This window comes from Armigeres subalbatus, chromosome 2 (assembly GCF_024139115.2).
Source record: "Armigeres subalbatus isolate Guangzhou_Male chromosome 2, GZ_Asu_2, whole genome shotgun sequence".
NCBI lineage: Eukaryota > Metazoa > Arthropoda > Insecta > Diptera > Culicidae > Armigeres > Armigeres subalbatus.
In genome coordinates this window covers 120,781,071-120,807,409 of record NC_085140.1, presented here as the reverse complement: position 1 = coordinate 120,807,409, position 26,339 = coordinate 120,781,071, and the positions used below count along the sequence as shown (strand labels likewise).

Below are 26,339 nucleotides of genomic sequence, written 5' to 3'. Positions count from 1 at the left end.
AAGTTCCTCTAGGAATTCCTCCGAGAGTTCCTTCAGGAATTCCTCTGAAAGTTCCTCCGGAAGTTCCCCCCAAGAAATCCTCCGGAAGCTCCTCAAAGAATTCCTCCGGAAGTTCCTCAATGAATTTCTCCGGAAGTTTCTCCTAAAATTCCTCCAGGAATTCGTCATATAATTCCTCCGGAAGTTCCTCCAAGAATCCCTTCGGAAGTTTTTCTAGGAATTCTTCCGGAAGTTCCTCCGGAAGTTTCCTGTTCAACGTTTCGAGTTCCACGAATTCCTCCAGGTATTCTGAAAGTTCCTCCAGGAATTCCTAAAAAAGTTCCTCCAGGAATTCCTCCGGAAGTTCCTCTGAAGTGCTTGAAGGATTTCTGAAGTTTTTTCAGTAATTTATCCTCGAAGAAATGCCTGGAGGAACTCCGCGAGGATTTTCCGGAGGAATCCTCTGAGGAACTCCCGGAGGGTTTCCTGGAAGAACTTCCAGATAAATTCCTGGATGATCGTCAGCAGGAAGTCTTAAAGAAATTTCCGGAAAAACTTCTTTAGGAACTTCTGGAGAAATTCTTGGAGGAATTTCTGGAGGAATTCCCGGAGGACGTCCGGGTGGAATTATATGATGAATTCCTGGAAGAATTTTAGGAAGAATTTCTATAAAAAACTCCAGATAAATGTCTGGAGGAACTTCCAGAGGAACTTCAGTAGAAATTCCAGGAGGAATATCATGAAGAATTTCTGGAGTAACCCAGGAAGAACTTTTGGAACAACTAACGGAGAGATTCTTGGAGGAATTCCCGAAAAATTCCCCGAAGATTTCTCGGAAGAATTCCTGAAGGAGTTCTTTGAGGAATTCCCGGAGTTCTTTGAGGAATTCCCGGAGTTCTTTGAGGAAATCCTGGTGGGATTTTTGGAGGAAGTCCTGGAGAAATTCCCGGGGGAATTCTTGGAGGAATTTTCGGAGGAAGTCCTGAAGAATTATGTAACCAATTCCTGGTGGAATTTAGGAGGAACTTCCGGAGAAACCTCTGGAGGAACTTCCGAGGGTTTCTTGGGGAAAATCTGAAGGAATTCCTGGAGGAGTTTCGGAGGAATTTATGGATGAACTTCCAGAGGAACTTCCAGAGGAATTCCTGGAGAAACTTCCGGGGGAATTCGTGAGGGAACTTCCGGAAGATCTTCCAGAAGAATTCCTGGAGGAATTTCTGGATGAACTTCTAGAGGAATTTCTGGAGGAACTTCCGGAGGAATTCCTGGAGGAACTTCCGGAGGAATTCGTTAGGGAACTTCCGGAAAATTTTTTTGGAGGAATGCTAGGAGGAACTAATGAAGGAACTTCTGGAAGAAGTCCTGGAGGAACTTCCGGAGAAATTCCTGGAGGAACTTCCGGAGGAATTCCTGGAGGAACTTCCGGAGGAATTCCTGGAGGAACTTCCGGAGGAATTCCTGTAGGAACTTCCGGAGGAATTCCTGGAGGAACTTCCGGAGGAATTCCTGGAGGAACTTCCGGAGGAATTCCTGGAGGAACTTCCGGAGGAATTCCTGGAGGAACTTCCGGAGGAATTCCTGGAGGAACTTCCGGAGGAATTCCTGGAGGAACTTCCGAGGAATTCCTGGAGGAACTTCCGGAGGAATTCCTGGAGGAACTTCCGGAGGAATTCCTGGAGGAACTTCCGGAGGAATTCCTGGAGGAACTTCCGGAGGAATTCCTGGAGGAACTTCCGGAGGAATTCCTGGAGGAACTTCCGGAGGAATTCCTGGAGGAACTTCCGGAGGAATTCCTGGAGGAACTTCCGGAGGAATTCCTGGAGGAACTTCCGGAGGAATTCCTGGAGGAACTTCCGGAGGAATTCCTGGAGGAACTTCCGGAGGAATTCCTGGAGGAACTTCCGGAGGAATTCCTGGAGGAACTTCCGGAGGAATTCCCGGAGGAACTTCCGAGGGAATTCCGGAGGAACTTCCGGAGGAATTCCGGAGGACCTCCCGGAGGAATGCCCGAAGGGGGAACTTCCGGAGGAATCCCCGAGGGGGGACCTCCCGGAGGAATTCCGGAAGGACCTTCCGGAGGAATTCCCAAGGAACTTCCGGAGGAATTCCCGAAGGAACTTCCGGAGGAATTCCCGGAGGAACTTCCGGAGGAATTCCCGGAGGAACTTCCGGAGGAATTCCGGAGGAACTTCCGGAGGAATTCGGAGGAACTTCGGAGGAATTCCCGGAGGAACTTCCGAGGAATTCCTGGAGGAACTTCCGGAGGAATTCCCGGAGGAACTTCCGGAGGAATTCGGAGGAACTTCCGGAAGCATTGCCGAGGAACTTCCGGAGGAATTCCTGGAGGAACTTCCGGAGGAATTCCCGGAGGAACTTCCGGAGGAATTCCCGGAGGAACTTCCGGAGGAATTCCCGGAGGAACTTCCGGAGGAATTCCTGGAGGACTTTCCGGAGGAATTCCGGAGGAATTTCTGGAGGAACTTCCTGAGGAATTCCTGGAGGAACTTACGGAGGAATTCCTGGAGGAACTTCCGGAAGAATTCCTGGAGGAACTTCCGGAAGAATTCCTGGAGGAACTTCCGGAGGAATTCCGGAGGAACTTCCGGAGGAATTCCCGGAGGAACTTCCGGAGGAATTCCCGGAGGAACTTCCGGAGGAATTCCGGAGGAACTTCCGGAGGAATTCGGAGGAACTTCCGGAGGAATTCCAGAGGAACTTCCGGAGGAATTCTGGAGGAACTTCCGGAGGAATTCCCGGAGGAACTTCCGGAGGAACTTCCGAGGAATTCCTGGAGGAACTTCCGGAGGAAGTCCTTGAGGAACTTCCGGAGGAATTCCCGGAGGAATTCCTGGAGGAACTTCCGGAGGAATTCCCGGAGGAACTTCCGGAGGAATTCCCGGAGGAACTTCCGGAGGAATTCCCGGAGGAACTTCCGGAGGAACTTCCGGAGGAATTCCCGGAGGAACTTCCGGAGGAATTCCCGGAGGAACTTCCGGAGGAATTCCCGGAGGAACTTCCTGAGGAATTCCCGGAAGAACTTCCGGAGGAATTCCCGGAGAAACTTCCAGAATACCTCCAAAGAATCCCTAGATTGTCTCCAGAGAATTCCCTGAATGAGTTTCCAGAATTCCTCCAAGAAATTCCCAGAACTCCTTCATGAAATTCCCAGAATTCCTCCGAGTATTTCCCACATTTCTTTCAAAGAATTCTCAGAAATTCCTTCAAGGAATTCCCATAATTCCTCCAAGGAATTTTCAGAATTCCCGGAGGAACTTCCGAAGGATTTCCCGGAGGAGCTTCCGGAGAAATTCCTGGAGGAACTTCCGGAGGAATTCCCGGAGGAACTTCCAGAGAAATTCCCGAAGGAACTTCCGGAGAAATTCCCGAGGAACTTCCGGAGAAATTCCCGGAGGAACTTCCGAAGGAATTCCTGGAGGAACTTCCGGAGGAATTCCTGGAGGAATTTCCGGAGGAATTCCTGGAGGAATTTCCGGAGGAATTCCTGGAGGAACTTCCAGAGGAATTCCTGGAGGAACTTCTGGAGGATTTGCTGGAGGAACTTTCGAATGAATTCCCGGAGGAACATTAAGAGGAATTCCCGGAGGAACTTTCGAAGGAATTCCCAGAGGAACTTTCGAAGGAATTCCTGGAGGAACTTCCAGAGATCTTCCTGGTGGAACTTACGAAGGAATTCCCGGAGGAGCTTTCGGAGGAATTCCCGGACGAACTTCCGGAGGAATTACTGGAGGAACTTCGAAAGAACTCCTGCAGGAACTTCGATAGAATTCTAGGAGCAGGTATCAGAGCACTTTCTGGTGGAATTAACGGAGGAATTTGTGGAAGAATTTTGGAAAAATCTATTGCTTGAAATAAGCTTACGCCGACCCAAGCCGCCGCCGCCACCGATTACCAACGGCTTGACACCGCCACCACTGGCTGAAAATGATCTATCACGCCGCCGCCGATAAATTTTCAATCGTCGCACAGGTCTACTACGAATAACTTCCAGAATTCAAATTCATCCATGGGATTCTCGCAATTCCTTATAGGAATTCTCAGGAATCCTCGAAGTAGTTTTCAGAATTCATCCAAAGAATCCCTAGATTGTCTCCAGAGAATTCCTTGAAGGAGTTTCCAGAATTCCTCCAAGAAATTCCCAGAACTCCTCCATGGAATTCCCAGAATTCCTCCGAGTATTTCCCACATTTCTTTCAAAGATTTCTCAGAATTCCTCCAAGGAATTTCCAGAATTCCTCAAGGAATTTCCAGAATTCCTCCAAAGAATTACCAGAATTCCTCCAAGGAATTCCCAGAAATCCTCTAACGAAGTCCCAGAATTTATCCAAAGAATCCCCAAAGCTCCACCATAGAACGACCAGAATTCCTTCAACGATTTTTCAGAATTCCTCTCAGTACTTCAAGAATTCCCAAGCATTTTCAAAATTCCTCCAAAGAATTCTCAGAATTCCTTATTAGGAATTCTCAGAAATCCTCAAAGGAGTTCCCAGAATTCCTCCAAAGAATTCTCAGAATTCCTCCACTGAATTTCCGAACTCCTCCAAGGAATTCCCAGAATTCCTAGAACTTATCCGAGTAATTCCACAATTCTTCCAAGGAATTCACAGAGCTTCTCCAAGGAATTCACAGAAGTGCTCCAAAAAATTTCCATAATTACTCCGAGTAATTCCCAGAATTCCTCCATGGAATTCCCAGAATTTCTTCAAATAATTCTCAAAGCTTCTCAATAGAAAGGCCAGAATTCTTTCAACGAATTTTAAGAATGCCTCTGAGTAACTTTTAGAATTCCTCCTCCTTTCTTATAGGAATTCTCAGAAATCTTCAAGGTGTTTCCGGAATTCCTATAAAGAATTCTCGGATACCCTCCAAGGAAATCTCAGAATACCAAGAACTCCTAAACCTAAATTCTCTGAATTTCTCCAATGAATTGCTAAAAATCTTTCAAGGAACTCCTAGAATTCCTCTATGGAGTTCTTAGAATTCCTTCAAGAAACTACTAGAATTTTTCCAAGAAGGTTCAATAATTCCTCCGGGAAACTTCCAAAAATCCTATTATCAACTTCCAACTCCTCGATTGTATTTCCAGAATTTCTCTAACGCACTTGCAGAATTACCCCAACGAACTTCCAGAGTTCTCCCAAGAAACTTCGAGAATTCCTCCAATAAATTTCCAGAATTCCTTCTCATATGAATTCCCATAAATAATCAAAAGAATTGTTTACCAGGATTTTTCCAAGGAATTCCCAGAACTCCTTTTAAATTATTTTGCAGAATTCCACCAAATAAAAAAAAACATAATTCATTCAAGGTATTCCCGGAATTACTCCAAGAACTTTTCAGAGTTCCTTCAACAAATTTTCAGAACTCCTCTGAGTCACTTCCTGGATTCTCCAAGTATCTTCCAGAATTCCTTCAAGGAACTTCAAGAATGCCTCCAAGAAGTTCCTAGAATACCTTCAAGAAGTTTGCAGAATTCCTCAAAATAATTTCAAGAATTTCCCCAAAAAAATCTTAAATTCCTGAAAAGAATTCATAAAATTTATCCAAATAATTTTCATATAATTTCATCCAAGACATTATTCTGCGAGTTTTCAGGGTTCTTCCCTAGGGAATTTCCAAAGAACTTGCTGGTGGATATACCCCTGGAAGATCTGTTGAAATTTGTGGCGTAAACCTTCGAGGAATACCGCTACTTCTATTTCTAGTTCCTCTGCCTTATTACCTCCAGGAACTTTCAAGAACTCCTGCTAAGAGCCACAGTAGTATATTCAGAGGAACATTCTTGCACGATATTTCTTGGGTGTTGTGGAACACTTGTCGAACTCTCTGGGGCATAACTTGTAGAATTCTTGGGCAACTGCACTTCCTAATTAAAATCCTGAAGGAATTTCTGGTTGGGTTCCTGAAGCTGGCGAAATTCTTGAAGAAATCATTGGAATAACATCTGTTGGAGTTCCATGGAAGGATACCTGGAAAATCCCTGTAGGCATTTCAGTCGGAATTGCAGGAAGAGTTGCCATGGTTGAAACCCGGAACAAACCGGTGAAAAAATTCTATAGGAATTTTTGATGCTATTCCCCAGGCTATTCCTTGTCGTTTTGCTGAAGAAATTTATGTTGGTGTTCCAGGTGAATTCTTGCTAGGTTTTAGTTTTGAGGGATACTGAGGTGAAATGTTAAAGAAACTTCTGATCCTGAGAAACTTGATTCCTGATCTGGTCTGGTCTGATTTCGGTGACTTCCAACATATTTTTTTCTATACGATTTTGCCACGAAATATGAAACAAAACAAACAAGAAACGTCATCGTTAGTTATTTATGTTTTTACCATTCTCGCACGCACACTCCCTTACTACACTGCAACGTGAAAATTGGCTGCGTGCTTAATACAGATTTGGAGCTTACCGAACGAGGTACTAAATTTAAACCACACGCTAATCTGAAACAACCCAGTGGCCGGGTCGATTCTACCCGGATTTTTTCGATACTAGCGGTTGTCAAAATCTGGGTATGTCAACAAAATGGATCTGAGTCAGACGAACCCGAAATCTGGGTAAATGGGGACTTAAACATTTTCGGATACAGCGTTGGACCGGAGAATAACATTTTCGTTGTATGCAGCAAAATAAGGTAAGAATGGTTAAATTACTCAAGGCGGATTTGTCGCGGCAAATGATATACGTTAACTGTTTTTAACATTTTAATAGTAACAATATTCTGGGCGAAAAGATCTGGGTATCGGATACCCAGCTCTTTTCGCTCCAGAATATTGTTATTGTATAAAAATGTTAAAAATACAGTTTCCCCCAACGTATATCATTTGCCGGCTGTGCCGACAATGCTCCGCCTTGATAAATTTAACCATTCTTACCTTATTTTTGCTGCATACAACGAAAAATTGCAACTTATTCTCCGGTCCAACGCCGGCACCATGTTGCTGTATCCGAAAATGTTTAAGTCCCCATTTACCCAGATTTCGGGTTCGTCTGACTCAGATCCATTTTGTTGACATACCCAGATTTTGACAACCGCTAGTATCGAAAAAATCCGGGTAGAATCGACCCGGCCACTGGGTTGTTTCAGATTAGCGTGTGCAGGATTTTTTTAAATCCAGATTAAATCTAGTATTCAATACCAAATTTTCAAAACGACTTATCTGCTTTCGTAAACAAAGATTCAAACGTCGATTTGACGAATCTGATTGCACTCCGCAAACCAACACCATCAACGGGTAGATGAAGGCTTGTACTACCTGTTGGTGGTGTCGGTTTGCGGGAGTGCTACCAGATTCGTCAAATCGTCATTTGAATCTTTGTTTACAAAAAGCAGATAAGTCGTTTTGAAAATTTTGTCTTGTATTATCCTCGTTGGTGCTTACCGCCATTAGAGAGTTAACTGATCGATTCATACCAAAAGGCTGAGTTATTGGCTCTTACTTCCTGACTTATTTTGGTGACGGTCCCAATTTTGAAACTATGAAAAGACCCCCCTTCTTACTGAAAGACGTAAAACTACGTAATCTCCCTAATCTACCTAAAAAAACATATGAAAACCTCTGATTTTGTCCATAAAGTTATCCAAAATTATAACATTTTAGCCGTTAATAAAACCGTACCATTGCTTACCTAGATTAATCTGAATTATCTAGAAACTTCACTTCTTCAAATCAATGTCCTATCCTACGTAATAATGAATACAAATAATGATAGTTTCAATGCATACGATACAAGTTTAATCATTAACGTTGTAAATAATTATGTAAAAGCTGCGGCTCCATTCCGATTTCTTAAATAAGTCACATTTTTATCTTTACGTAAATGTTAATAAAAACGACACGTATACAAATTCAGATATGATTAATTGATTTATATTATGTTTATGTATAATGGATGCTATTTTTTGAACAACTCACTGAGAATTAGGCTCGGAATTAGGTTGAGTGCAGTTCTTTGCAAAAAGCATCCCATGTTATTACATCCTGATTACGAGCTTTATTTCTTAGTAAAAAGGATCTTGAACATCATATGTGCTATTCCAAGTAAAATTCGAATGTGTGAACTTTGACATCAAGCTATGCTATAATATAGCTCGTAGTCTTATACGAGTTTGTATTACTCCCTATATAGAGTTGGGCCATCTTCGGAGTCTTGTTCTTGACTCCACTTGAAGAAATTCGTATTTGTAAGGATTAAAAAGTGGTATCATTTAAAAGCCCAAAATTGAAAGAAATTTAGATCAATATTAATTTGCAAATTCAGTTATACAATAAGTTCAGTCAAAACATTGTAGATAAGTTTTAAAAATAATTATCGAAGACTAACTACCAGTTTCCAAAACTATTATTTGCAACGTTTTTGCATTTGATGTCTCTACATTGTTACTTAAATGCAGTAAAACGACTTTACAATGTTCAACAATTCCAACAGAATTTATTTTCGCGCTTATCCAATGATTCCAATATGCATTCTTATTGAAGCCGAATGCCTGTTAGAATCTTATTTCAACATCATATAAGAAAAATGCCTATGTTTACAAACAAAGACCCAGGTAAATTATAGAAATGTCATCTCATGTCGACCCAGGTGGTCGACATCCCCGCGTGCACAGGCTAATTGGCATTTTTCTTATATGATGTTGAAATAAGATTCTAACAGGCATTCGGCTTCAATAAGAATGCATATTGGAATTATTGGAGAAGCGCGAAACTAAATTCTATTGGACTTGTTGAACATTCAATGTAATTTAACTACATTTAATAGGGCTTTGATAATTTATTGATATTTTTAGCATTGAATGTTCCCAGATATATAAGACTGCTTCTGCTTCTTGCAATGGACATACTAACTATATCGAAGCGGCCAAACTTATTCTCATTGAAGTGTTCAAAAAATGCATCCATTCCGTTTGAAAAATCTCATAATCATAAAGGTCTTTGTAAGTTTTCATATAAATTCTGATCTTGCGCCTCGTAACGGATGACCAAAGTCGAACCAGTTTTAAAACAATTACTTATCTACAATGTTTTGATTGAACTTGTCTGTATAACTGAATTTTCAAATTAATATTGATCTTAATTTTTTTTCAATTTTGAGCTTTTAAATTGTACCACTTTTTAATCCTTACAAATACGAAGAACAAGACTTCTAAAATGGCCTAACTCTATAGGAGTAATACTCCTAACTCGTATTGAGACCTCCAATATTCTATCTAGTTAAGACTTACGAGCTATATTATAACATAGTATAGCTTGATGTCGAAGCTCACACATTCGAATTTTACTGGGAATAACACATATGATGTTCAAGATCCTTTTTACCAAAAAATAAAGCTCGTACTCAGGATGTGATAACATGGGATGCTTTTTGCAAAGAACAATTATGCACTCAACCTAATTCCGAGCCTAATTCTCTAAAATGTGACTTATTCAAGAAAACGGAATGAAGCCTCAGTAGGCTGACCATACGTACCGTATCTAACGGGACAGTCCCGGTTTTTAAACTTGTTTGTGCTGTCCCGTCGTAATTAAAAAACTCCTCAATTTGTACCGTTTTTCCATTAATTCTTCCCAAGAGCACCAAAATAATATTTAAACAAATTCATTATTTTGGGCTGGAATCTAACATCAAATACCTTCATAGAATATTATTTTTTTTGTGTATTTTAGAGAGATTTGCAGCCCTCGGCTGGCTCATCCCTCAACAAAGAAAGTGGACGAAACCCTTCAAAAAAAATGTGAAATGTTATGTTATTTAGTGTAGCTTTTAAAAGAATACTATCAATGCCGTTTTGCATTTTTCATTGATCGACTTCTCTTAAGGTTTTTAATGGTCAATGATTTTTTTCTGCTTATTTTGGAAGCATTTAAATATGGCCAATTTCATCAGTGGATTGAACGGAATGAATCGCCTGCTTTGAGCGTACTTACAGCGGCACACTAGGAGTTAACTTTCTGAAATCAGTATGGCGAAAGGCATCTATGGTTTAATTTCTCAAAATTAAACATCATAAAAAAATATTTGGTAGGCGTAGTAGCGAACACCTTCCTACACAACTGGTACCAAATAGTTTTTCGTAAACTGTTTCTGATTTTGAGAAAACCCGCGTTAGATGACTTTCGCCATACAAATTTCTGGCGGATAACTCTTGCTGGCTATTTTGCGCATATACTATAGCGCCTGGATGTGACAGCGGCGGGTAGAAAATCAACCTCTGCCAATAATTCATTAGTAACTTGGTAAGCAAGTATTTCCTGAAATGAATTATTGACAGTGGCTGATTTTCTACTCGCCGCTATCACATCCCGGCGCTATAGTATATGCGCAAAATAGCCAGCATGAGTTAACCGCCAGAAATTTGTATGGCGAAAGACATCTAACGCGGGTTTTCTCAAGATTAGAAGAACTTTTCATGAAAAACTATTTAGTACCGGTTATGAAGGATGGTGTCCGCTACTACGCCTACCAAATATTTTTTCGATTGAGGTGCTTAATTTCGAGTAATCGAACCGTAGATGCCTTTCGCCATACTGATTTCAGAAAGTTAACTCCTTCTGTGCCGCTGTAAGCACGCTCATAGTGGGCGATTCATTCAGATCACGCCTCAACATCAATAAAATGAAGCGCAGGGACAAACATTCTAATTTTTAGATTAAGTTCATTTTCAATTCTTTTAAAATTTCCTACTATTCATTTTTTTTTCAAATCTGCTTTACCACATATTTTTCAATCATTTGATTCTTTTCGAAACATTAAGAATCATTCAAAGCCTTTCTGAATAATTCTGAATATTTCGAAATCATCCACTGTAAAAAAACGACGGCATGAAGAAATAATTTAAAAATCAACTGAACAAAATCGAGTTTAAGGCAGATTCGAACCGAGAGAAAATTTGGTCTGATTAAAGGCTAGATTTAAGGTCCTCACGTACTTTAAGGCTACTTTACACATCAGGAGCTTGTCTGCAATTTTCGCTCACATGTCCGAGCTGTAAACCAGTCTATAAATTGGCCAGGGGTGAAACACATGGTAACAAAATCAATGGACAAGATTCCCAAGGTGTAAGGCTATTTTTAGCGTCATTTAAATCAATTTCGATCAAATAGGACTGTGAATTGATTAGATTTGACCTATTTCCGCATGCGCCAACCATATTCTTACACTCCAAATAATCTAAACGTTGTTTGCACCTGAATTTTCAGGTACATTTTACGTGCACACGTAGCTGCAAATGCTTCAGAAAATTCAGGTGAAACTTACGTGTCCGGTGAATTCTATCCAAAACTCTGGTAGAACTTACCTGATTGTCACGTAAAATGAGAATTCTATCAAAATATCAGGTAAAAGTTACGTGAATTTCAGGTGGAAAAATCTACGTACTTTTCAGGTGGAAACAACGTGCAGATTTTTTGGGTGTATGTCCTTTCCTTGTCTAGATTTTTATTATTCTTATCTGCAGATTTATTCATACTTATATTCATGAAAAAGCAATTTTCCAAAAACCTGCCTTAGGCAGAGTACTTTCACTATTGTTTGTTATTTTTAAATGTTCAGATATAGAAAAGTTTTTGATCAGTTTGGAAATCAGAATTGGAAAAGTTTTGGTCAATAATAAAATTCTTAATGCATATTTAAGAATAAATCAAAATAAAATTTCAAAATTCTCCTTTTTTTAATATTGAAAGATTTGTTATTTTCTGTTCCTTCGTATTTTTGTCCGCATCCCTTTGAAGAGTGAAACATTTGTAGTTTAGTATTTTTCCACAACTAACTTAATACAATAGAATGTTATGGTGGTGAATTATTCACTATGAAATATTTCCAACTTCTTATACGGAGTATAAAAATAAAGCCCATAAAATTTGAAATTTCAACTGCGCTTAAATTTTATCACAAGAGTTTTGACATGTCCCTGTGATAGTAGCAGATTGCATTAGAATAATATTTAAACGAAAATACTGAATAAAATCATGAATTATTTGAATAAATTTTGAACTTTTAATCATAGCAATCGACTTTCAAATACTAGACTGTTAATCACACAAGAAATCACGATTGACAGAACGAAACGAAACCAAGGAGACAACTAAACCGAATGTTTGGTGCATCGCCTATGTATCACTAGAGTTACTGGTTCTGCCGGGACATGCTTGTGAGTATACAACCCATCAGATTTTACATATTCGACTGATTTCCTAAGACATTCGCTCGGCCATGACAGTCCCGTTTTTCAAGCGCGTTTGTCCCGTTTTTTCACCGAATTGATCTGGTCAGCCTAAGCCTCAGCTTCTACATAATTATTTACAACGCTAATGATTAAACTTGTACATCGTATACATTGAAACTTTCATTGCTTGTATTCATTATTACGTAGGATAGGATCGAGGATAGGATACACTCGATTTAGTTGAAAACCGGAATACGGGACTAGCGAAGTTGGATTTATCTCGCAATCCGTACGTAAAACCTAACTTCGCTAGTGGCGCGCTAGTCTAGTTAGAGCATCATTATCGGTCGCGAGCATTTTAGTCACCCGCGCAGCGCTTTCATTTTAGTTTCGTCACTCGTTTCCGTATCGGTCACTATTTTCGGTTCTCAATTTGGTTGCTGTATTCCATACCAGTGACGTTTGATATCAAATAGCAGCGCTCTTATCGCGCTACCAAATTTGGTCATCTGTCAGTCGCGCAACTGTTATAACAGCGCGTTTATTGGCGACCGGTAAAGTGTCAAGTAATGATACTGCGCTACCAAACGGTTTAAACTCACCACCGGTAATCTTGCCTTAGGGCCTAATTAGACTAGCGCATTACTAGCGAAGCTAGGTTTGAAGTACGGATTGCGAGAAAAATACAACTTCGATAGTCCCCCATTCCGGTTTTTAACTTGACTAGCGATATTGATTTAAAGAAGTGAAGTTTCTAAATAATTCGGATTATTCTAGGTAAGCATTGATACGGTTTTATTAACGGCTAAAATGTTATAATTTTGAATATCTTCATGGACCAAATCAGAAGGTTTACATATGATATTTGACGTAGAATTACGTTTTTCGAATCGATAAGAAATGGGAGGGGGGTCATTGTTTCAAATTTGGGACCGTCAGGAAGTAAGAGCCAATAACTCAGCCGTTTTTTATGCATTCTGGAGCTTTTGGTATGAATCGATCAGTTAACTCCTTAGGATTTTAAACAACTATTGTAAACAATTGTTTCAATACATTTAACTATTGAAAATCCAATTTTGACAGGTAGTGTTCAAATTTCACTTCAAAATAAAATGCCTTCAATTCGGCTATCTCATCAGCAATGAACATGCACAAAATAATTGAATTTCACATCCACTATCGAACGATAAGTAGTTCTACGTTCAATTTGCGGTCGTGTATTTAATACAACATTCTACTTTTTTGGAATGACAACATATGATTAACAGCCAATTTCTTCATATCCGCATAACTCTTTATGCAGTGTTTACCCATAAGCTTTAACCTACACTGACAAAAATTGGCACACATAAATTTTGACTATAGCATTTTCCACATAACGTCTATGTGAATTCGCATATAGCGTATATGTGGAAACACACATAACCGTTATTAACTAATAACCTTGATGTGGATTCTCCTATAGCGGGTGGTTATTAACGCACACATAAAATTTATTTGGAAATTTCTTTAGCTTTTTGCCAATAGAAATGTGTGGATTTTTATTAGTGTAGTTTGCGCTGTAAGCAGAGTTGAAGAAGTTGACCCCAAGTTGTGTGGCCCCAAATGGCCAGAGCGAATTGTTATGACAGCAGCTCTCCGTAGGTGCGTGTGCACGCCACGGAGGTCTGACCAGAAGTGCCCGAGTCATAGCTTGCTGCGCACTGATCGGCACGCTGAGGTGTTAATGTATAATCAAACGCTGATGGTAACTTACTCAACCACCACATTTCCCTTCTCCTCTAATTAAAAAAAGACAAAAAAAATCCTCTAGCATGGAACGCAATGATTTTTTTTTAAGTTTTGTACGCGAGAAGAAGATGAACATATTGCTTTTGAGAAACCGATAATTTCCTTTGAAAACTGAACCCCTCCTAGAGAGGTCGTGGGCTGATCAATTATAGGTTGCAAAAGTCGTTGATTCTTACTTTTGTCCCTATTTTATCCCACAAATCTATCACAGCCATTAGATTTGGATCTATGTAGTGAATGGAGAACAATATATTTTGAGATTTTGTCAAATACAATTAAATCCAAACAATTCAAATCCAATCAAATTCAATCCATTTCCAATGAACACCCAATCCTAATCCAATCTAAATCAATCCAAATCCATTCCAAATTCAATCAAATCAAAATCTAATCCAAATCCGTTCCAAATCCAAATCCAATCAAATGCAATCTTAATCAAAATCTTATTCAAATCCGTTCGAATTCCAAATCATTTCCAATCCATTCAAAGTAATATAATGATGGGATATGAAGCAATTCATAATGGTTTGTTCAATCTAACGCAAACTCATTTTATCCAAATTCTAAAAGCCTATGTGGAAGGGTTGCAAGCAATATGCGATTCTGCTAGGTGGGTGGGTCGCATGTATAAATAGTTTGTGAACATCTGGCCTATGATATGATATGTATCTAAAATTTCGCAGAGATATCATACTTAAATGAGATAGCATAAGTATATACCTTAATTTTAGACTTATGTTAACCATTACTATTAGCCAATAGCTCCAAACTTATGACTTCGTGAATGCTGGCAACGTTTTTGAGCTTCGTGAATGTAACGGGTAATTCCGCTTTGACTACTAAGTCAGTAAATTTAAAAATAAACTTCAAGAAAATATATGAAGCCTTCCAAACAACTTTGTAGCATACGATAAATTTCCACATCTCTCAGATTTCATTAGAACTAGCTTAACTGGTAGTCTCATGTATACTAAACTCGCCAAGTTATATATTTCAAACTAAATTTATTTTAACCAAACCCATGACCCACCTTGGGATTTTCTAGATTGTTACCCTTTTTCTGGGCTGTCTCCCAGACGCGCCTTATGGTATTGCAAACCACAAACCATTTTCCAGTGGTCTGCCACGCTTTGTTATTTTCCAAACCACAATCCATTTTCCAGCGGTCTCCCAGACGCGCTTTGTGATTTTCCAAACCACAATCCGTTTTCCAGCGGTCTTCCAGACACGCTTTGTGATTTTCCAAACCACAATCCATTTTCCAGCGGTCTCCCAGACGCGCTTTATGATTTTCCAAACCACAATCCATTTTCCAGCGCTGTTCCAGACGCGCTTTGTGATTTTTCAAACCATAATTCAATTTTCAGCGTTCTTCCAGACGCGCTTTGTAGCAATACAAACCCATTGCCTTGTGCTTTTTTCATCAAATATTTTAACACATTAGCACATTAACAAATTGAATTCAACTCACCTTTTGAAATAAGCGTCAGGATCCAACAAATAACCTGGCAGGATCGCCAAAATGTGTGGCCCCAAATGGCCAGAGCGAATTGTTATGACAGCAGCTCTCCGTAGGTGCGTGTGCACGCCACGGAAGTCTGACCAGAAGTGCCCGAGTCATAGCTTGCTGCGCACTGATCGGCACGCTGAGGTGTTAATGTATAATCAAACGCTGATGGTAACTTACACCCAAAAAAATCTGCACGTTGTTTCCACCTGAAAAAGTACGTAGATTTTTTCCACCTGAAATTCACGTAACTTTTACCTGATTTTTCGATAAAATTTTCATTCTACGTGAAAATCAGGTAAGTTCTACCTGAGTTTTGGATTGAATTCACCGGACACGTGAGTTTCACCTGATTTTTTCTGAAGCATTTGCAGCTACGTGTGCACGTAAAATGTACCTGAAAATTCAGGTGGAAACAACGTTTAGATTATTTGGAGTGTACTCAACCACCACACAAGTTATAATCGACCTCATAAATGACACATACATTATCCATCGCAAGAATTTAATAACTCCGAGCAATAAATATGTTTACCCCTTTTAATATAAAAGGATTGACTCAAAAATAATTATCGAAGACTAACTACCACAGCTTTCAAAACTATTATTTGCACTGGTTTCCTCAGCAGTGTTCCATTCATGTTTTTCAAATTTTCAATTAAATTAAATTATTATGTTGCGGCCAAGAAATAAGCGCCGTAATTGCAAATTGGATTGATCCGTAGAAAAAAATGACGCATTTTAATGACTGCTGATTTTACTCTAAAACGACTTTACAATGTTCAACAATTCCAACAGAATTTATTTACGCGCTTTTCCAATGATTCCAATATGCATTCTTATTAAAGCCAAACACCTGTAAAAATCTTATTTCAACATCATATAAGAATAATGCCAATGTTTACAAACAAAGACCCAGATAAATGATAGAAATGTCATCTCATGTCGACCCGGTTGGTCGACATCCACGCGTGCACAGGCTAATAAGGCTAATAGACCAGTGCATGATGACGTAGGTTGACAGTTCACAGAGCTTTTTCACTGGGACTTAGCCTCTGGCGAAGCTTCCGATAAAATTGTTTCGTCATTTTATTCGCATGTAGATGTCCTTTGCGATTGATTTCATGCTGAATGCATAGAATATCATTGAAATATTCGGATCGCAGCAATTTTAAACTAAAAATATGAATTTTAATTTTCTCCTCATCGATTTTTCTTCTAACACCTTGTAAACAAGCTCTGTGAACTGTCAAATAAGTGAGGTTAGATCAAGATCTTGCATTGGTCTATAATATTTGAACGATCCCCAAAGGCTTGATTCGGATGTTTTTCTTGCAGAAGCCGGTGCTTACTCGCGTATTTATTTGTGTGTGTGAACGGTGTGAACGCCAAACGGTGCTAAAGCTATCTGTCAAACATTAAAAATTGTAGCGACGAAACGTTCAGAAAGCGAAGAATTTGTGCACAAAAATTAAGAAAAGTTCATGAAAAACTAGAACTGATTGAAATAATATATCTAAACTAGTTGGACGAATATGTCGCTTGTTTGTAGTAGTAAGTATTTGGATTAAAAAGATTATTTTTCGTCAAAAATTCGACCAGACAAAAGCCGGAAGCCTCTGTTGTACAGGTTATGTTTTTTTTTAATAAGTAAACAATGTTTCTGTCTGTTTTATTATCAGTATCCAATGAAGTTCCGGAGCACCCGGTTGTATCCCCTCGATCCGGAGCAATATTTGAGAAACGGTTGATAGAGAAGTATATCGTTGAAAACGAATGCGATCCTATAAATGGCGAACCGTTGAAGGCGGAGGAGCTAATCGAAATCAAGAGTAAGCTTTGTTCAGAACGGAACTGGTAACCAGTTTTCATATTTAATCCAAAATTTCAGCTCCACCAATCGTTCGTCCGAAGCCACCGAGCGCCACCAGTATTCCAGCCACACTGAAAATGATGCAAGACGAATGGGATGCTTTAATGTTGCATGCATTTACACAGAGACAACAGTTGCAAACAGCCAGGCAGGAATTGTCTCATGCCCTCTACCAGCATGATGCGGCCTGCCGTGTGATCGCTCGTCTCAACAAGGAAGTAGCAGCTGCCCGTGAAGCATTGGCCACTCTGAAACCACAAACCGGCATCGCTTCCATTCAGTCGTCTATTCCACAACCGTCAATCGCCGCGGAAGCTGGCGGAATGGCTACACAGCCGATTGAGCAAGCCGGCATGAGCGCAGAAGTAATTCAGAAGCTCCAGGACAAAGCCACAGTTTTGACACAGGAGCGAAAGAAGAAGGGTCGTACTGTTCCGGAAGAATTGGTCAGTGCGGAAAAGATTCGTGGTTTTCTCACACTTGCTTCACATCCCGGTCTCCACTCAGCGAGTGTTCCTGGAATCTTGGCATTGGATATTAACCATTCTGATCAAAGTAAAATTCTGACGGGAGGAAATGATAAAAATGCCACCGTATTTAACAAAGACACCGAACAAATCGTGGCAATTCTCAAGGGACACACCAAAAAAGTCACGAAAGTCATCTTCCATCCAGAGGATGACACCGTTATTACAGCTTCTCCTGACGCTTGTATTCGGATTTGGAACGTCCCGACCTCCCAAACGCAACTGCTTCTTCGTTGTCACGATGGCCCGGTCACTGGTCTGTCTTTGCATCCCACAGGCGACTACGTACTGTCCACTTCCTCCGACAAGCACTGGGCTTTCTCGGACATTCGTACCGGCCGCCTGCTCACGAAAGTGCCAGATCCAACTGACATCGGTCTCACCACGGCTCAGTTCCATCCTGATGGTTTAATTTTCGGCACGGGAACTGAAGACTCGCAAGTAAAAATTTGGGACTTGAAGGAGCAGAGCAATGTTGCCAACTTCCCGGGACACACCGGCCCTATTACGGCTATTTCATTTTCTGAAAACGGTTACTATCTGGCTACGGCAGCCGACGACGCTTGCATAAAACTGTGGGATTTACGAAAGTTGAAGAACTTCAAGACGATTACCCTGGATGAGGGCTACGAAGTGAAGGATCTTTGCTTCGATCAGAGCGGAACCTATCTGGCGATTGCGGGAACCGATATCAGGTATGAAATATTTGCTCTGAACGTATATGGGAAATTACTAATTTGATTTATTTTAGAGTTTATCTGTGCAAACAATGGCAAGAGTTGAAGGTATTCAATGATCACACCGCGCTGGCAACAGGCGTACGTTTCGGCAAACACGCTCAGTATGTTGCGTCGACCAGCATGGATCGAACGCTCAAATTGTACGGAATCGAGTAAGGACGCATATGATAGTTGCAGTAAGTAATTGACCCCGGTCAGTATACCGCAAGTCTGACGGTATTTGAATAATTAGATTTACTCTTGCGCTTGAGACTCTTCTAATTGAGCCATCATTTGGATATGATAATGAAATGCAGTTGTACCAATTTGAATGGCGACCAATATTTGTAAAGAAACTCCCTAGAAATTGTGGATCATTTGTGTTGTTCGCGATCAACGCTTGGTACTTGGTACTCATCTATATCTTTGTTCTAAAGACTCGAATTTTGACTTAATTCTTTTATTAGGTAGGCACACTGTTCCCCTTAATCGCTATTGTGCCGTGATTTTCTGTGATACATATTCTGTAATACTGCATCCTAACAGAATCTTCAGGAGCATTCTTGTTGCCGTTTCATCTCATTGTGGCTCCATCGTGTTCTTTTTTTTATATCATGAATCCAACTGAACGTCATCATTGCTTGGTTGCCAATTATCCGGGTAGGTACGTTAGACGAATGCCTCCGAGAAGAAAAATTTTGATTGATTGATTTGAGAGTGATTTGACTATGCTTCCAATTTGGGAATTTCTAGCTCATCAAGGCTTCATAGTGCTGGGTAAGATGCGCCATCGTGTGATTGGGTGGCAGCCACTCAAATCAAGGATGTGCAAGCTGAGGATTGAAGGCCGTTTCTTCTACTATAGCATCATCAACGTGCACTGCCCACACGAAGGGAGACCCGACGACGAGAAAGAAGCGTTCTACGCACAGCTGGAGCAGACATACGATGGATGCCCTCTGCGGGACGTCAACATCGTCATCGGTGACATGAACGCACAGGTAGGAAGGGAGGAAATGTATAGACCGGTCATCGGACCGGATAGTCTGCACACCGTATCGAATGCCAACGGCCAACGATGCATAAACTTCGCAGCCTCCCGCGGAGTGGTAGTCCACATGGAGATCACCAATCAAGAAACGGAAAACCAAATCGACCACGTTCTAATCGACGATAAATTCTTCTCCGACATCACGAATGTCCGCACTTACCGCAGTGTATCCGAATATTGAATCCGACCACTACCTCGTTGCAGCATGCCTGCGCTCAAAACTCTCGACGGTGTACAACATGCGTCGAAGTCGGACGCCGCAGCAATACGCGCAGCAGCTGGAAGTGGCACTCCCAACGGAAGAGCAGCTAGGCGCAGCTTCTCTTGAAGATGGCTGGAGAGACATTCGATCCGCCATTGGTAGCACCGCAACCGCTGCACTTGGCACGGTGCCCCCGGATCAGAGAAACGACTGGTATGACGGCGAATGTGAGCAGTTAGTAGAAGAGAAGAATGCAGCATGGGCGAGATTGCTGCAACACCGCATGAGGGCGAACGAGGCATGATATAAACGGGCGCGGAAAGGACAAAACCAGTGGCGTTTCCCTAACCTCAATCTACCTGTGCACTTCCTTAAAATTTAAGGAATTGGTGTGCGGAGATGCATAGAATAACTAGATCTTGATTAGTTTAAACGACTTCGATAATTTTATTTTACATTTGGGCTGTCAAAATATCAAAATTTTCATTTTTTGGGTCAGTGCACAGGTAAAAAGTGAGGTTACGCGACGCCACTGGACAAAACTCGATTTTCCGGAGGAAAAAGCGCCAGCAGGAAGATCGAGACCGTGAAGAGACGGAGCAACTGTACCGCGCTAATAACACACGAAAGTTCTATGAGAGGTTAAACCATTCATGTAAGGGTCACGTGCCACAGCCTGATATGTGTAAGGACATAAACGGGAACCTTCTTACGAACGAGCGTGAGGTGATCCAAAGGTGGCGGCAGCACTACGAAGAACACATGAATGGCGATGTGGCAGACGAAGATGGCGGTATGGTTATGGACCTGGGAGAACGCGCGCAGGACATAAGTTTACCGGCTCCGGATCTCCAGGAAATCCAGAAGGAGATTGGCCGGCTGAAGAACAACAAAGCCCCTGGGGTTGACCAACTACTAGAAGAGCTATTTAAACACGGTGGTGAGGCACTGGCTAGAGCGCTGCACTGGGTCATTACCAAGATTTGGGAGGAGCAAGTTTTGCCGCAGGAGTGGATGGAAGGTGTCGTGTCTCCCATCTACAAAAAGGGCGATAAGCTGGATTGTAGCAACTACCGCGCAATCACATTTCTGAATGCCGCCTACAAGGTACTCTCCCAAATTTTATGCCGTCGACTTGCATCAATTGCAAGGGAGTTCGTGGGCCAGTACCAGGCGGGTTTTATGGGCGAACGCTCCACCACGGACCAGGTGTTCGCCATTCGCCAAGTACTGCAGAAATGCCGCGAATACAACGTGCCCACACATCATCTATTCATCGACTTCAAAGCCGCATATGTCGCATATCGCAATCGATCGGGACCAGCTATGGCAGCTAATGCACGAACCCGGATTTCCGGATAAACTGACACGGTTGATCAAAGCGACGATGGATCGGGTGATGTGCGTAGTTTGAGTTTGAGGGGCATTCTCGAGTCCCTTCGAAACCCGCAGAGGGTTACGGCAAGGTGATGGTCTTTCGTGTCTGCTATTCAACATCGCTTTGGAAGGGGTAATACGAAGAGCACGGATTAGAACGAGTGGTCCGTCCAGCTATTTGGCTTCGCCGACGACATAGATATTATGGCACGTAACTTTGAGAAGATGGAGGAAGCCTACATCAGACTGAAGAGGGAGTTAAGCGGATCGGACTAGTCATCAACACGTCGAAGACGAAGTACATGATAGGAAGAGGCTCAAGAGAAGACAATGTGAGCCACCCACCGCGAATTTGCATCGGTGGTGACGAAATCGAGGTGGTAGAAGAATTTGTGTACTTGGGCTCACTGGTGACTGCCGAAAATGATACCAGCAGAGAAATTCGGAGACGCATAGTGGCTGGAAATCGTACGTACTTTGGACTCCGCAAGATCGATTATTAGACCGGTAGTCTAACGGACACGAGACCTGGACGATGCTCGTGGAGGACCAACGCGCACTTTTTGAGTTTTTGAAAAGAAAATGCTGCGTACCATCTATGGTAGGGTGCAGATGGCGGACGGTACGTGGAGGAGGCGGATGAACCACGAGTTGCATGAGCTGCTGGGAGAACCATCCATCGTTCACACCACAAAAACGGACGACTGCGGACCCTCCGTAGACTGCGTGGTTGGCGACGTGTAGCCATGGACCGAACCGAATGGAGAAGACTCTCTTATACCGCACAGGCCACCTCGGCCTTAGTCTGAATAAATAATAATAGCTCATTCAGTAGCCGCTAGGTTGCGAAGGCCAACGGAGGTCCTTCGTAGCTTAGTTGGTTAAAGCACCAGTCTAGCGTACTGTAGGGTCGTGGGTTCGAGTCCCAACCAAGGGAAAGTGGTTACCTCCAATATATTTTTCAAATCAATATCTTCCGCATAATGTACATATATGAGTTTTCACAACATTGTAAATTAATGTCCAAGTTGTTGAAGATTTTTTTTACATCGGGACGCTTGTGGCATGTACCAATGACGTTTCCCGTGAACTGAAAAGACGTATTGCTGCTGCGAATAGAGATAAAATATCAGTCTTATCTTGCTGGGTTTCCTATTCATATGCGACTGTGGGCAGTATATTGGGTGGGAAAATATAAGATGGTGTATGAGGCAGACGCATAAATCACGAGCTGTATCAAGTACGGCAATATATGACAGACTTCAGTGGGCTGATCACTTAGTGCGAATGTCGGAAGAATGGTGAAAACAATATTCAACACAGAACCAGATAGAAACAGACAATTTCGTAGAACCCAACGAGCACGCTGACTACATACGGTGGAACCGGACCTGGGGTTCTAAACTTTCGGGGAAACTGGAGGAACATCGCCCAAGACCGATGATTATGGAGTTCTACATACGTCAAGCATAGGTGTATTACCGCTGTAGCCAACCAGGCATCCAAGTAAGTATTAACATTACAAGTCGAATCTAATCGTTCTGATAAATTCAAGTAGCATCAAATGAACAACCTATTGTAGTTGTTGGTTTTGAAAAAATCACTGAGGTTTTCAATCAAATCGATTGATTAGCTTAACATCTTCTCATAGTCAACTTTGTTGTACCAAGTTGCATTGCGGAATTCAGGCTGCGAAATGAAGAATTTCTTTCCTTCCTCTTTTTTTTCTTCGGCGAGGGTAAACGGAAATCTGCAAACAGACACCTGAGGAGGTTAACTCAGGTAGTGTGGGGATGAGATCACCCGACCCACTGAAACCAAAACCCTTTCGCCAGTCCGTATCCCCTGGCCCGCATTTCAAGAAAACATTACTTAATTTTGGGTTCCCACACTGAACCCCCGATTTGAGTGAAAAGTACCTAATATTAGGTACTTTTTTCTAACCGTGTAGTTTTTACCATTGAATATAATGGAATTTCGACAATAAAATCACATGAGAAATAATGGTTTTCCACTATAAAATGAATGGTAAATGGGACTTTTACAATAAAAAAGGGGGTTGTTATGTATAAAAAATCGAAAATTTTCCATATAAAATTCTGAGCAAAACAATTGATTTTACGGTTCTTCAATGGGATGATTTCGAGCAACAAAAGAATAGAAAACATTGTGTTTTAAATTACTGTTTCTATTGTTTTACAATAGAAATACAACAGGAGTTAGAATACATTATATTCCAACATTACAATAAAAATACAATACAATTAATTGTTTTACAAATTATTTTATTTTTAATTTTATTTTAATTCAGTTCAAACTTAATTTACACTCATTTTACCTCGCTTTGCTGTTACTTGGCCACGGGTGCATAAACGCTGAAAGTCGGCAATGACGCAGCCCGCTATACTCGCCAAACACGCCGAACTGCTGCTACTAGAGAAGGGAATTTGATGTATCTCCTATGACTTATTTTCCCTTGCATGGGTGGATCGAAGATATTATTGAACACACAAGTACATATAGCTATAAACCTGTGAAAAATGTAAATTATAAAAGAATGTTAGTTTTATTAGAAAAAGTACGTCGAGAAGAAAAGAAAAAATTACCTGCATCAGTTCTTATTATATCCCGTTGGTGAGATTGGCCAATGATAGCCACTGAACGATCTTGAATCAGTGAACATCATCATAAGCTTTATTTCTGTAAAGGAACAAGGATACATGTTACCAGGTATATCATCAGGTATTATGATAAAAAACCCAGATTAATCCACCTAGCGTTGGTGGTGCCTTTCTCGCATTTAGTTAAGACACCAACCTTATATGGGGTTTATATGGTCCGATGTACCATTTTATTCATAACTTTGAAACGCAATGACCAATCGTTATAAAATTCAATAGTGATCAACAAGGCTTTGTACCCTGTCGAATGAAACTTGTTGCGAGAAAATCGGTTAAGAATTACTATACAAAAAGTTGTCTAATGTTTTTTATAGCTTTTGTGCACACACATACACACACACATACACACATACATACACACGGACAGACAGACATGTGCTCAGCTTGTCGAGATGAGTCGATTGATATATAATACTATGGGTCTCAGAGGCTTCTATAAAAAGTTCGGTTTCGGAGTGAAATGATAGCCTTTCGGTACAACTTAGTTGTACGAGAAAGGCAGAAATATTTATTTTTTGTTCGGGATGAACCACTGCGTCCATTATGTACATCAAAGGGTGATCAAAATACTCGCGCCCAGTAATGATGCTCTAACGCGCTCTAATAGGCTAATAGTTAAGATACTTACCACGGTACAGAAGCCATAGTGATCTACCGTTGCCCAGCACCAGAAACTGTAATGAAAGAACACTTTCTGCACCATACAGTTTCATTATTTTCATCTCTTCACTAATTAAAAACAAAACTGTACACGCTAAAATTAATCCGAGTAAAATAATGAGCAAAAGTTTTTTTGTTTTCAATTTCATTTTTTTGAATTGGGTCCTAAAATGAAGAACCGATATTCGATTTTATTTCAGGGAACGATGAAGTTAATCATCCTGAACGCGTCAGTTTTTATTTTGACTCAAAAATTGAAAGGAACATTGTTTAATTTAAGATTTGAAGATAGATGAAAAATGCTTCCTCGACATTTTCGGTCTTGTTTGACGTAAGGGTTCAAACGCACTAGCAAAACACCGCAGGGCACTTGACTCAACCTTTGACAGTTAATATATGGGCCTGACGTTTTGGGCTGATGGTTGATTCGTTCTGAAATGTTGCACAGGCCAATATTTCCCTCAAAATGTATTAAACATAAAAAAAATATTTTTACTGATTTAGACTTTTCCCAGATTTTTTATAACATCGGTTCAAGTATTCTTGACCGATGCACTATCGTTTGCAACCATAAACGAGGTAGGGCTGTAGGACCCAATTCAAATTTTTATTGCATTACATTTCTAGACCTGCAATATGAAAATATATTACTTGAGAATCGGAATAACATTTTTATTCATTTAATAAGCAAAGCTATTGTAATTTTATTGTTTTCAATTGTTATTTCATCAATATAATAAATCCATGAAATATTCCAATTATATTAATTCAATTACATTAAACGAATCTCCAGATCATCCAAACCGAATACTTTTATAATTTGTTTAGTTTTTGGATGAGCAATACTAAACATAAGCGAACAATAAAAATATAATAAAATGTACTGCTAACATTTAAATATATTGTTATTTTAATGTAAGTACAATAAAGATGAACGTTTTACAATAAGTCAAGACAAAGTTTTCAAAACGACTTATCTGCTTTTGTAAGCAAAGATTCAAATGACGATTTGTCGAATCTGATAGCTCTTCCACGCAAAGCAACACCACCAATAGGTAGGTGAAGGTTTCCGCTACCTGTTGATGGTGTTGGTTTGCGTTACTTGTCTCGTTTCAATGGGTTGTCATACAAGTTACTGTAAATTTTTATCCGGGATTATTTTACACAAGGGAAGATCCATTAATTACGTAACGCAAAAATTGGCCATTTCCAACCTCCCCCTCCCCCTTTTGTCACACTTTTTGTATGAAGCATCTGAACATTTTGTATGGATTGTCACACTTTGGGTAACCCCATCCTTCCAGAGTCTATTATATAGAGTTGCGCAAAGAGGATCTTCTTACACTTATTCTGAACGATCTTCTTGTTATTCTGTTTGCAACTTTCATTTTTGTTCAACCCTTAAAGTGACTTCACGGGAGTGTTCACTGCTAAAGCTTTTTAATTCGATAATCAAGTCACCCACAGAGTGCAAACACGTGAGTTTCTTGTTGCTACTTTATTGGGGGGTGTATTAAAGTTTTTTGAAGCTGTTTCTAGAACAAATCTAATACATTTCAATTCATGCGTTTTAATTCGCCATAATAATCATTAGGCGATAACAATACTTCCGCCTTACTATGTTTGAAACTTGATTATGCATATGTACAACATGTGATAGATTTAGTTCGGAAAAGGTATTGGAGGGTAACCGCCCCTTCGGTGGGGTTTGATCCCACGACCCCAGTTCGCATGACAGGTGCTTTCCCTACTAAGCTACGAAGGACCTCCGTCGTCCACCGCAGCTTAGCGGG

General features: G+C 40.7%; 1 protein-coding gene and 1 long non-coding RNA gene across 2 annotated transcripts; one reads left to right on the top strand and one right to left on the bottom strand.

Annotated features, from left to right (window-relative positions):
• Positions 1–16,839: 16,839 nt before the first annotated feature.
• On the top strand, positions 16,840–18,907 carry LOC134215030 (pre-mRNA-processing factor 19). The gene is made up of 4 exons (XM_062694292.1): positions 16,840–17,010; positions 17,139–17,288; positions 17,348–18,551; positions 18,608–18,907. Exons 1-4 carry the CDS (start codon positions 16,992–16,994, stop codon positions 18,750–18,752), a joined length of 1,518 nt encoding a protein of 505 aa, XP_062550276.1. The 5' UTR covers positions 16,840–16,991; the 3' UTR covers positions 18,753–18,907.
• Positions 18,908–23,469: 4,562 nt separating this feature from the next.
• On the bottom strand, positions 23,470–24,906 carry LOC134215029 (uncharacterized). Its single transcript, XR_009980003.1, has 3 exons — positions 24,515–24,906; positions 23,812–23,905; positions 23,470–23,736 (listed from the first exon to the last, which is right to left on the bottom strand). It is a non-coding gene; the product is annotated as an uncharacterized LOC134215029 (long non-coding RNA).
• Positions 24,907–26,339: the final 1,433 nt, after the last annotated feature.

Coding starts and splice junctions, on each gene's coding strand:
- LOC134215030 (XM_062694292.1), top strand. Junction 17,289..17,347: donor GGAGCTAATCGAAATCAAGA/GTAAGCTTTGTT, acceptor CCAAAATTTCAG/CTCCACCAATCGTTCGTCCG. Junction 18,552..18,607: donor ATTGCGGGAACCGATATCAG/GTATGAAATATT, acceptor GATTTATTTTAG/AGTTTATCTGTGCAAACAAT.